The 10,412-nt window shown below is 44.0% G+C and overlaps 1 protein-coding gene across 1 annotated transcript; it reads right to left on the bottom strand.

Annotated features, from left to right (window-relative positions):
* Positions 1 to 2,239: 2,239 nt before the first annotated feature.
* On the bottom strand, positions 2,240 to 5,263 carry LOC124699523 (serpin-Z7-like). The gene is made up of 2 exons (XM_047231814.1): positions 4,841 to 5,263; positions 2,240 to 3,159 (listed from the first exon to the last, which is right to left on the bottom strand). Exons 1-2 carry the CDS (start codon positions 5,261 to 5,263, stop codon positions 2,380 to 2,382), a joined length of 1,203 nt encoding a protein of 400 aa, XP_047087770.1. The 3' UTR covers positions 2,240 to 2,379.
* Positions 5,264 to 10,412: the final 5,149 nt, after the last annotated feature.

Here is a 10,412-nt window from a genome sequence, read left to right as displayed (position 1 = left end):
GCGTGAGATCGTCGGAGCTCAGATCTGGCGGGCGGTGCGGCGCGAGTAAGAAGATGAAGAGAAGGATGCGGTGAAAGAATGGGAAGTTACCGCGCGTGAGGGATATTTATAGACCTCGCGCGGAGATTCGTGTTTCGGATCCAACGGTGGAAACTGAACGGTCTCGCCGTTGGATGCTTGACGCGTGTCTTAGGTTAAAAGCGGTAAAACGACGTGGAGGTAACTTAACTGTGCACTCCCGAAATTTCCGGCTAGAGATTCGCATCTCTGAAAATTTAGCGCGGGAAAAGAGGAAGTTGTGCGCGGGAAAGATGGAAACTCCGTTACATTACCGTTACTGAACGACAGATGATTTCCGAGAAGATGATGTCGGAAACAAGTAAAGTTTGGAAGCTCTTCAAGATTCTCTTCGGATCCGAGTTGATTGAAGTTGGAGGAATGATGAATCTCGGAGAACTTCGGGGGCTACTGTTGTGGGTATACTTTATGGGTATATCAACGACATGGCCTGGATCCGGCAAGCCCGGGTGGCCCACAGACGGTGATGGTGGCATGTGGCCCATCGGGCGGCCCAGTTGTTGTTGATCGTGAAGGATGAAGTCCAGCCTAGGAACGAGGAGCCGGATCTCAACCGACCTACGAAGGAGGCCAGATCCGTGGAGGCTCATAAAGTATCCGGATCCAGCACGGCCAAGATGGAAGGCGGATCCTTGACGTACACTGCAAGATATTGTACCGTAGTTAGGAAACTTGTATTCCGGCTAGGACTCTCCATGTAAACCCTAGATCCGTGCGTCTATATAAACCGGATCCCGGGAGCCCTAGAGGCACAACCACAACCATTGTAACAACGCGCAAGCGCCCAGATAATTCCAGACAAGCAGCAGTAGGCCTATCATCGTGCAGGTGTTCCGAAGCTGGGTAACTCGCGTACTATCGTCCCGAGGACACTCTGCCCTATGGCCCCTACTTATTTTCCCCCTCGTGAGGATCCCTCCTCCGAGGTACCGTCTACTAAGCAACGACAGCAGGGCCTCTCCCTAGCCCCTTAATTAGGCAGTGGTCCACCACTCACCGCAATCAAGGTGTGGGACTTAACTAACAGCCACAAGTCTGACAACACCCGAAGCGACGAAAAGACAAGATGCCCCTGCAAATAGGTGGGACCACGAGGAAACGTCCGCTCCAGAGAGAAAACAACCCTTGTTGGGAGGGCGAGGCACCACCCCAGCAACGCTCCGTCGGGCAGCACCTTACCCGGAGACTATTATCATTCTTGTGGAAACGGAGGGTAAACGGGCCTACGGGAAAGGGCCTATCGATCCCGGGGAGCCGAGAAGGAAACCAATGATCAAGGAAACGAGGCCAGGAAAGGCCTAGCGAAAGCCTTCTTGCGCAAGGCTCCCACCTGATTAAAACTGCCCCCCGAGAAGGAGCCTTATGATCATGGCAGGACCTGCAAAACCACGACAAAGCTAGTCCTCACGAAACCAACTAGCTAGTCCATAGCTCTAACCATGCAGCCCGCTAGGAAGAGCTTGTGCGCCACGTTCGGTCACGCGTCGCGTCCTACCAACGTATCCATGCAGCGCGTTGTGGTGTCCCCTTGCCATTATAAAAGGAGGCCCTGTCTGCGTGGAGAAGGAGAGGGAACTAGAGAAGAACAAGTCTTACGAGGGAAGGAACCAACTGCTCCTTCCCCGGAAAAAAATATGGATTAGTTGAGATCCACCATATACACCGTAGTTGCATGACGTAGGGCTTCGCACAATGCGGCCTGAGCCTGGGTACAAAACTTATGAATATATGTGAATGTGGTCTTCGTCTCGTTCGTCGATCGAGCTTGTCATGCTCTGCGGTCCTCGCCGAACTAAAAGGGGAGCTATATTCCCCAGTGTCGGAATCTACGACACGACCTAAATATGTTTATAGAAAAATTACCAGAGCGACAAGTTTGGCTTCACACAGGAAGTATTATGTAAACGCCCATTTTACTTTCAAGTGTCAATGCATTTGAGCTTTGCGAATACGGTTAGAACATGCCCTATCTTATCGTAGAGACATGGCTTAGCTATCAGCTTCTCTCCCTCCGTTCATTTGTCCAAGAAACTCTAGCTAGGGAGTTTTTTACAGAGTGGACCTTTCCATTCTTTTTTTAGAAAAAATAAAGGCACAACCAGAGCCCGTAAACTACTAAGCTCCATAGAAATTCTGGATTATTGTCGTTTCACAAATTTCATATTTCGAAACAAGAACATATATTGGATTTATTGCCTGGGCAGCATGATGGAATGTTGAAACCCTTCACTTATTACATACTTCACTCTTATATGTGAAAGAAGAGGTCGCTGCCTAGGTATGAGATTCAGAGGAAACACCTTATAAAGACGGGAGGGGGTTGACCACATGACCAACGAACAACACCACACCGGTGTCGTCTTCGCGGATAAGGAAGAGGAAAGGATGATCAGCAACAAAATCTGTCCTCAAGGGCATTGACTGAGGCACCATCCCTGTGGTAGTTGCCGCGGCAGCCTCAGTTCCTTCTTCGTTTACTTCGACAAATGATTTGTGGTGAACAGATGATATGTACAGGTTTTGTGCCACTGGAGAATACACCATCTCTGAAAGATCTGCTCCTGAGCTGAATGGCAGTTGAAGACCCAAACATTGGAGAAATTTGGATGCTTCAAATCCAAATGATATCTTGAACTTAGGGAGCTTGAACTGCCCGACTTCAACCTTCACTGATGGGATATGGTTCTCTATTAACTCTGGCTCGGTGTTCAACCGATTAACCAAGCTCCAAAGACCGTCACGTGCTTCTGGAAGAAGAATGTACATGGAAAATTTCCTGTTGTCCCCACCTTGCTGGTACGGAAGCTTAAGTATCTTGAAGTTTCCAGTAGATGAAATGAATTGCTTATTTGTGGTGGACATGAATGGTGTTTGAACTGAGCTCCCATCAAGAAGGTGGAACACATCGTCCTTTGTCTTAGATGGGTCAAACTTCTCAGGCCAAGCTCCTTTGAAATAAAGGGCATTACCAAGAACCAGTTTAGTTGCATTGTTAACAGACCCTTCAGGGAGGATATCTTTGATGAGACCTGACGTGACTTTCTCTACCCATGAGTTAACTTGACGAGCAGCTTCAGCAGGCTGAACCAATGCAAAGTACATCAGTGGTTAGAAAAGGCAACATTATGATACTTACTAGTTGCAGTTTCTAGAATGACAAAACAAAGAAAATATAAGATTATGTAATGAAAAAGGATAGACACCAAGTTTTAAATATGATTAAATAAATGAATAAATGGTAATAATGGCACTGAGAATAAAAAAGAACTTACTGAGTTATCATAAATCATTTATGTAGAAAATTTTCACATACATTTAATAGAAAAGGTTCACTTATATTTCATATATATCTTAAAATTAAGACAGTCCAGATAAACATACTAAATGGTCATCATTACATCTCGAGTATACTAATACTACTAATATTTCCACAACCATGAACATTATGGTATATTGTGTTATATCTCTTAGGGACGAAATTCCCTTAAATGGCAATAAACGGAAACCACACAAGGAACAGAGACCACATAAGTACCATTGAAAATAGGTGGATTATTCAAATATAACATTTTTGAAAGGCCTTAATCAACATTCCTAATGATCTAACATACATACCACGCTGAGAGCCTAAGATTATAAACACCACTAGATCCCCTAGCTTTGGAATGACAAATCAGAAATTACACTTGCTAAAAAAACTACTAGCATACTATACTCAAAATCAGGCAGATTAATAGATAAGCAGACATCATTCACAATTCTAGATCCAAAGTGTAAACTATCTCCACAAAGTTAAACGTAACAGAGCAAGTTTTACCATAAGTTGACAAGAGCAGAAGTTCACCACACAGAGAAGCTATGTAAATTACTTAATAAGTCTATTACAAGATGAACATATCTAGACAAGGAAATAAATGGCTTAAGCTTGAACTCTTTGATAGGCCAACGTTTTGTCCATTCTACTGCATACATATTTACCATAACAGAGGCAATATTCTATCACCTTGATATGATGTTTAAGTCAATAAAATGTCCCTTATAGGAAAAAATAAATCCAAAATACATAGCTATATAATAGTGCAAAATTAAGCTCCCAAACTTGAAATCCATCAGATATAAATAATAGCAAAATTAGAAATACAAAATGGTTGAAATATTTTGGAATATGTCAAAGTATATATGTTTCTACAGGAAATTTAGATTCTATTTAAAAAGTATGAGTTAAATTATACTGCAAACAATCTTAGTAAAAGTAAGAGCTAAAGTACATGTTAATAAACCTCCCATGCCACCCGTTCCTATAAATTAGTTTCATGCTTGTTTCTAGATTTATCTTTGACAAAAAGTTAATCAAAGTATATGAGTATTATTTGATAAACGTTGATATCATTAGAAAGTGGTTTGCAATACAAATTCAATGATATTAAACTTTGTACGACATAATCGAGATACGGTTGTAAATTTTTTGTGTCAAAGACTCATCATGAAAAGCATGTGCGCATTAATCATGAGAAAGGATGAGAGTATTATATGGCTAATGATTAATCCTTTTTTCCATTGGTAATTCATAGGACAAGGAATATTTTCATTAATTAGCACACTTATATTAGTATAATTTTTTATACACTATATACTAAGAGAAACATGCATTGCACTTCAAATGTTGCTAGTCCGAGTCAGCACAAAACAACCAATATGTGAAAAAATGGACATCCTTTCAAGAACTAGCTATACAATAATGTAGGCTCCGGGAAAGGATCACCTTAGTTTGAAAGTTGGTGGACTGCACGTTTGCCTTGTACCTGCCAACAGCGAGCTCCTGGAAGGAAGGCTTCAGAGCGAGTGACGTGTCAACAAAGACACCATCGGCGAAGGCGACACGTGGGCCGCCGACGCAGGACGCGTCGGCGAGCACAAGCTGCACCACCTGCTCAGCAAGGGCATGGAGGCCCTCTGCCTCCTCGCCTACCTCCCCTGTCCAGAGAGTGGCGACAAGCTGCTCACGGGTGGCGCCCCCCGCACCGGCGGCGAGGAGGCTGAGCCCAACGTGGAGGGAGAGTGGAGAGTAGGCGACGTTAACGGCTGCATACTCTGGGTTGGAGGAGATGGCGGAGGCAAGGCGGAGGCCGAAGCGGGTCTGGTGCGCGATCGAGAGGCGGACGTCGGTGGCTAGGGTGGTTGCCATGGCTGGAGAGGTATTTTCCTTGGACTATGGCTACACTGGGCACAAGAGTGATAGAGAACAGGAAGAGCGATTTTCATAGGTGTTTTGCTCGCTATTTAAAGGACGTAATGGTTGGAACTTGGAAGCTTTCTGCATTGTGCTGGCCAACATAAACCGTACGCAAAAACAATCTGAAAGAGCTATCCATCATAAAGGGAGATAAGATGATTTTTAAGCATCCTTTAATTAGTCACCGTCGCGTCATTTGTTTCTTGGATATATCATATCTTGGGAAGGTGTGTGGCTCCGACCAAACTTACCCGCACGCCGGAATTCTATAGAACATCGGATTTATATGGAGATTACTTCGCGGGCATTGCCTTTTATGCCTTGGATTTAGAAGCATGTGTGGTGTTTTCTTAAAATCATAAAACTGATTAGTACTAAATTCCAAGATTAAGATTGCCATGCCAATGTGTAAAGTTTTTCCTGGGAAGAAGAGTTGTGTGAGGTAGCATAACAGACATATGTGGATTTTTGTTGAGTATCACAAGTCTTGGGTTTAGCTTGTCATCAAATTAAAGTGTTACTATGAACCAACACTCAAAATGTCGCAGGGTTCCATTTCCCATTCGCTCCGGTGCAACACAGTTTTTCCAACGATATTTGGAGGTCTAGGCTTATTCTCACTGTCCAAATAGTTAGGTTTTGATCTTGATTTTGTTGTACCTACATTGTTTTAATTCTGCATGTGTGCATGTCTGTGTAAGATAGTTAATTATTTGCATGCATAGATAAGTCATGTGAGTATTATTATTGGCTGGTCAAGTATTTAATTAGCCTATTCGTGTGGTTGCTGGAGAGATTATTGGTAGAAGAGGTCATGGTTAGTTAGTGGCTTAGTGCATAACAGTGTGACGAAATGGCCTGCCATCCTCCTGCGGGCAATAATCAATTTTATTGACGCCGGATGACTGGGCCTACTATATGGGTCTTACTTTCTGTACAATTAGGCTTCTATTTATGGGCTGCAGTAAGTCATAATGGGCCGTTCGTGATCACTGAGCGAAGGCCCAACGCAAGGGAAGTACAACATGGGCTGTAATTTTTGCAAAATGGGCCAAACTAGACAGTGCAAACGGCCCAAACCAACTGCCACGTGTCCGTTTTGGATTGGCCAACGTGTCGACATCAAATCAAAACATGGCATTAGCGGTCATTCGACACGTGTCAAGCTAAAACATGGCACACATAGACAGTACGTGTCGGTTGCTTATTGGTCGGCATGGAAAGTACAAAGTTGCCACATGTCCTTATGTAGTTGGCAAACTACTGCCGAAAAAGTTATCCCATATGGCAAATAGAAATTGGCCACGTGTGTGATGACATCACGCGACAAGAATGACACCTTAATCATTGGCGGGACAACATAATCATTGGTCTGACACAGCCGATACCATGGTCTCCGCCAGGGGGTACCGCCCCTATGACAGATATCCGCCGTCATGACTATGCGTGCCGACTGGGTTTTGGGCTTGGGCAGGTCGTCATGGATCCATGATGGGAAAATCTAACCGTCAGTATGGCCAGAGATCCGCCACGGTCCTGCAAACCGTCAGAAAGACGTGTCCATGACGGATTTTGGCCATTCGCTGACGAACTAAAATCATTATAGACTAGCCAAATGTTACTAGTGGGGTTTATTTTATTTTGAAGGGTTGCTAGAAGAAGAGAGGGAGAGACAGCTCTTTACGCAATTCCTGAGAGTTCGATATAAACCCTCGAATCACCCTTGTGGGCCAAATACTCTGCTGACACAATACTATGTACTTGGAGTCCCAACGTCATCAGCGGGCCATAGTTTACAACTAGTGCCCAAATGTTTGGGTTCAACTGGTATCCGACGAACTTTGCCATGTTCCACGCCATTCTCTCTAGCTTCGTTGACTACTCGCGTAGATTTTTGTGGGTGTTGTTTTTGGCACAATCTTGGGCGCTTTGGCATATTGTAAATAAGATTATGATTGAGAGGAAGATCCACATATTCTTTTCTTTAATAAATACTCTCTATACATTTTCCAATGATGTTGACATGATTAGATTAAAAAGGAAGAATATGAAGGAAAAGCTAGAGGATATAGGCCAAAATCCCTTACTGTGTATGTCCACACCATGAACAAGACCAACATCTTAAAAAAACATGATAAGTCTCTTTAAAATCCAACCATGCCACCAAAATAATCTTACCTAAGGTAATTATTGAAAAGATTTGTTATTTCTTTCTTTCTTTCAGTGTAGTAATTTGTATGCTCTTTCGCTAGAAAGTATATGATCCCGCATATATATGAAGACCATCGGGGCCACATGTCAGTGTTGCGATGTTGTCATTGGTGAAGTTCATGTGAAGCATGGTGATGTCATTTTCACATGAAATCGGGGAGAATACATTATCGATAAAAAACTTGTAAGAAGGAAGAGTTTGTACCTTTGAGTTTGAAGTCAAAGAGGGCTCTTCGATCATGACAATGCAAAACATTAGAAGTTAGTGTGTTTGACTTTAGTTCTAGGGGTGTAGCTATGTATTAGGTGAGAAGTACTTCAATCAAACTTACGTGGGTCTGTATATATAATATATGCTAATGCCCAATGTTATTTTAGTTCATGGTGTATTAAGTGTGTTATAAGTTTTATATAATGCTATTACCTGATTTAAGTTATATGTTGAAATATCAAATTTCCATGCACAAAAGCATGTGCAGATAGGAACTATATTAGTGCCATGATCATGTATATCGCAGGATCTAATTTGTGGCGCCATCTAATATCTCTCAACGCAAAGGCTAAGTGCCCCGAGGCCAAATTGTGCGGCCCATAGCTATGAGGTAGAAAAAGCGCCCCATGGGGTGGGGGCGTGTTTATTGTTGGTGTCCTGTAAGTGACCCCTACACTCTTATGTGGCTTTTTGGGACGTGGTTCGTTATTTAAAAAATGCCTTGTGATGATTACCATGGCATAGTGTTTGTTGCGGAGTATAAGTGTACGTCAAAAGATCGAAACATTTTAAATTACATAATTTTTGGTATATAAAAACAATTTTATTGGTCAAATACTTGACCAAAGTGTAATCTCGAAAAAACATATGGTCCTTCCTTCTTTTCGGGAATGATGGGAGTCACTTGCTAGCTTACAAAATGGTTTCATTCAGGAGTCGGTCTTGGAGATTGACATTTGTAGTCCATTCCATTTTGTTAAATATCACGAATCTAGTGGAAAAGAGCCCCTCTAGAACGCTCATTTGAATGGAATTGTTCATTGGGTTCTACTTTGTGTCCTAAAAGAAGAAAAATTTCTCTCGTATGTTATTTTAAGGTGATTCATTCATAATATTTCTTATGTTCAGTTTCAAGATGCACTCAAAGTATTTATTTACACTCATGACTCACAAACTTCTTTTTACAGAACCTTTTTAGATGAAACCATTTAGAAACTTTTGGTTCAAAATCTGCAAAGATAAAGAACCAATCTATAATAAGATGGTTATAGGTTGGAAGTGGCACTCTCAATCAATCAGTATGTTTATAGTGGGAAGCGGCGTTTCCATCGATAGCATGTGCTGACTTGGTCGATTTTAGAACCTGACGGTTTGGGCGGGACTTTTCCCCTTTCTCTTTCCCGTGCTACAGTAACGAGAGGCGAAAGGGAGTTTGTCTTCATCCACCCTCGCTCCGCCGACGGCCGATTCGTCGGTCCCCTCCCTCTCCGGCCGCCGTTGCGGTGGTGGGAGAGTGGGGGGACCCCGGATCCGTGCCCTAGGCGTGTAGATAGTAGGGTAGGTATTCTGGGCGGCGCTGGAAGGGTGGTGGCTGCGGCGACGTCATGGAATAAGGGTGCTGGGGTTCGTTCCCCACCTCGGCGGCGCTCTTTGGGGCGTTGTCGGCGAGCTCCCGGCTCTGTTCTCGCCGGTGTGGTCCTGGCGAGGGGGACTTCACCGTGGTGCGAGCTTTTGTCCTCCCGGGTTTTCCCTCGTGTGGTCGTCGGTGACTCCTGCGGCGACGGCAACCTTGTGGAGGAGGGGGATGGCGGATCTGGTTCTCCAGGCCCTCGTCGTCCTTGTATAGGAGTAAGGCCTAGGATGCTCTGGACGGCTCGGGAGGTGGCTGGTTGGTGGTCTCGCCGGAGCATCTTCCTCGACCTTCGGCGAGGAGCTCTGGTGTGGTTCTTGTGGGGCACGGGGAGCTTCCCCGGCTGTCGATGCGTGTTTATTGATTTCAAGATCTCGCCTCCCGCGGCGAGCTACAATAGCGACGGCTCAAAAAGCCACAACGCGAGGTGCCCCTTCGGGACTATGGGAGTTTGCTGCAGGTCTTCTTCGTCTCCGGCGACGGAAACGGCGACGGTTTCCGGCGAAGATCTACAGCTTGGATTTGCTACAAGTTCCAGGAGGACTGGATTGCTTTTCTCCTTTTCTCCTTTGGGCTTTTGTGCAAATGTTGCTGGACAGCTGTCCTTCTGTATCCTTCTAGTCTGGTCCTTGTATTTGTACCCAATACTCTTTGTACTTTTCCTTACTAGGGTATGAATACAAGTTCGTATGCCTTTGGGCGTACGGTTTCAAAAAAAAAAAACAAAACCTGACGGTTCGGTTATAGGATCCAATCTCTCGAAGAGTCTTAGGGCATGTACAATGGTGATGATTCAGCTGTCTGTAAGAGGTAGTTACAGGTGATTTTGGTGATGTGGAGGAAAAATAATAAGGAGAGAGAAAGAGGTTGTCTGTAAAGTTACAGACAGTCTATAGGCTTCTTACAGACAGCTTACAGACACCAGTTTTGCTGTTGTATGAAGGGTGTCTTTAACTTATACTCACATATAGCTATGACTAAAAATAGATAACTTACAGACAGACTATTGTATACAATATCTATATCATTGTCTATAGATGACATGTAGTAGTACTACAGACAGCATCCGTCTAAACCAATATACATGCCCTTATAGTAGTTTTGCTGTTGTATGAAGGGACGTTGAATCCAGATTGGACTCCCGGAGGGCCGGACTGGCAGCGCGGGCTCATGGCAAGCCCGTCACAGTACGTCTCCTAAAGCAGTCCAACACCACAGCCCAACCTGCAATCTCTCCACGGAAACAAATCCCCATCTCCGCCGCATCT

This window comes from Lolium rigidum, chromosome 3, assembly GCF_022539505.1.
Source record: "Lolium rigidum isolate FL_2022 chromosome 3, APGP_CSIRO_Lrig_0.1, whole genome shotgun sequence".
Classification (NCBI taxonomy): domain Eukaryota; kingdom Viridiplantae; phylum Streptophyta; class Magnoliopsida; order Poales; family Poaceae; genus Lolium; species Lolium rigidum.
The sequence above is the reverse complement of the archived record's forward strand: the minus strand, read 5'-3'. Positions and strand labels throughout refer to the sequence as shown.

What these genes read in the sequence shown, in the direction of transcription:
- LOC124699523 (XM_047231814.1), bottom strand. Translation starts at nt 5,263, where the DNA reads ATGGCAACCACCCTAGCCACCGACGTCCGCCTCTCGATCGCGCACCAG. An exon ending in CCACCAACTTTCAAACTAAG is followed by an intron (nt 3,160 to 4,840) that starts GTGATCCTTTCC and finishes GCATTGGTTCAG; the next exon opens with CCTGCTGAAGCTGCTCGTCA.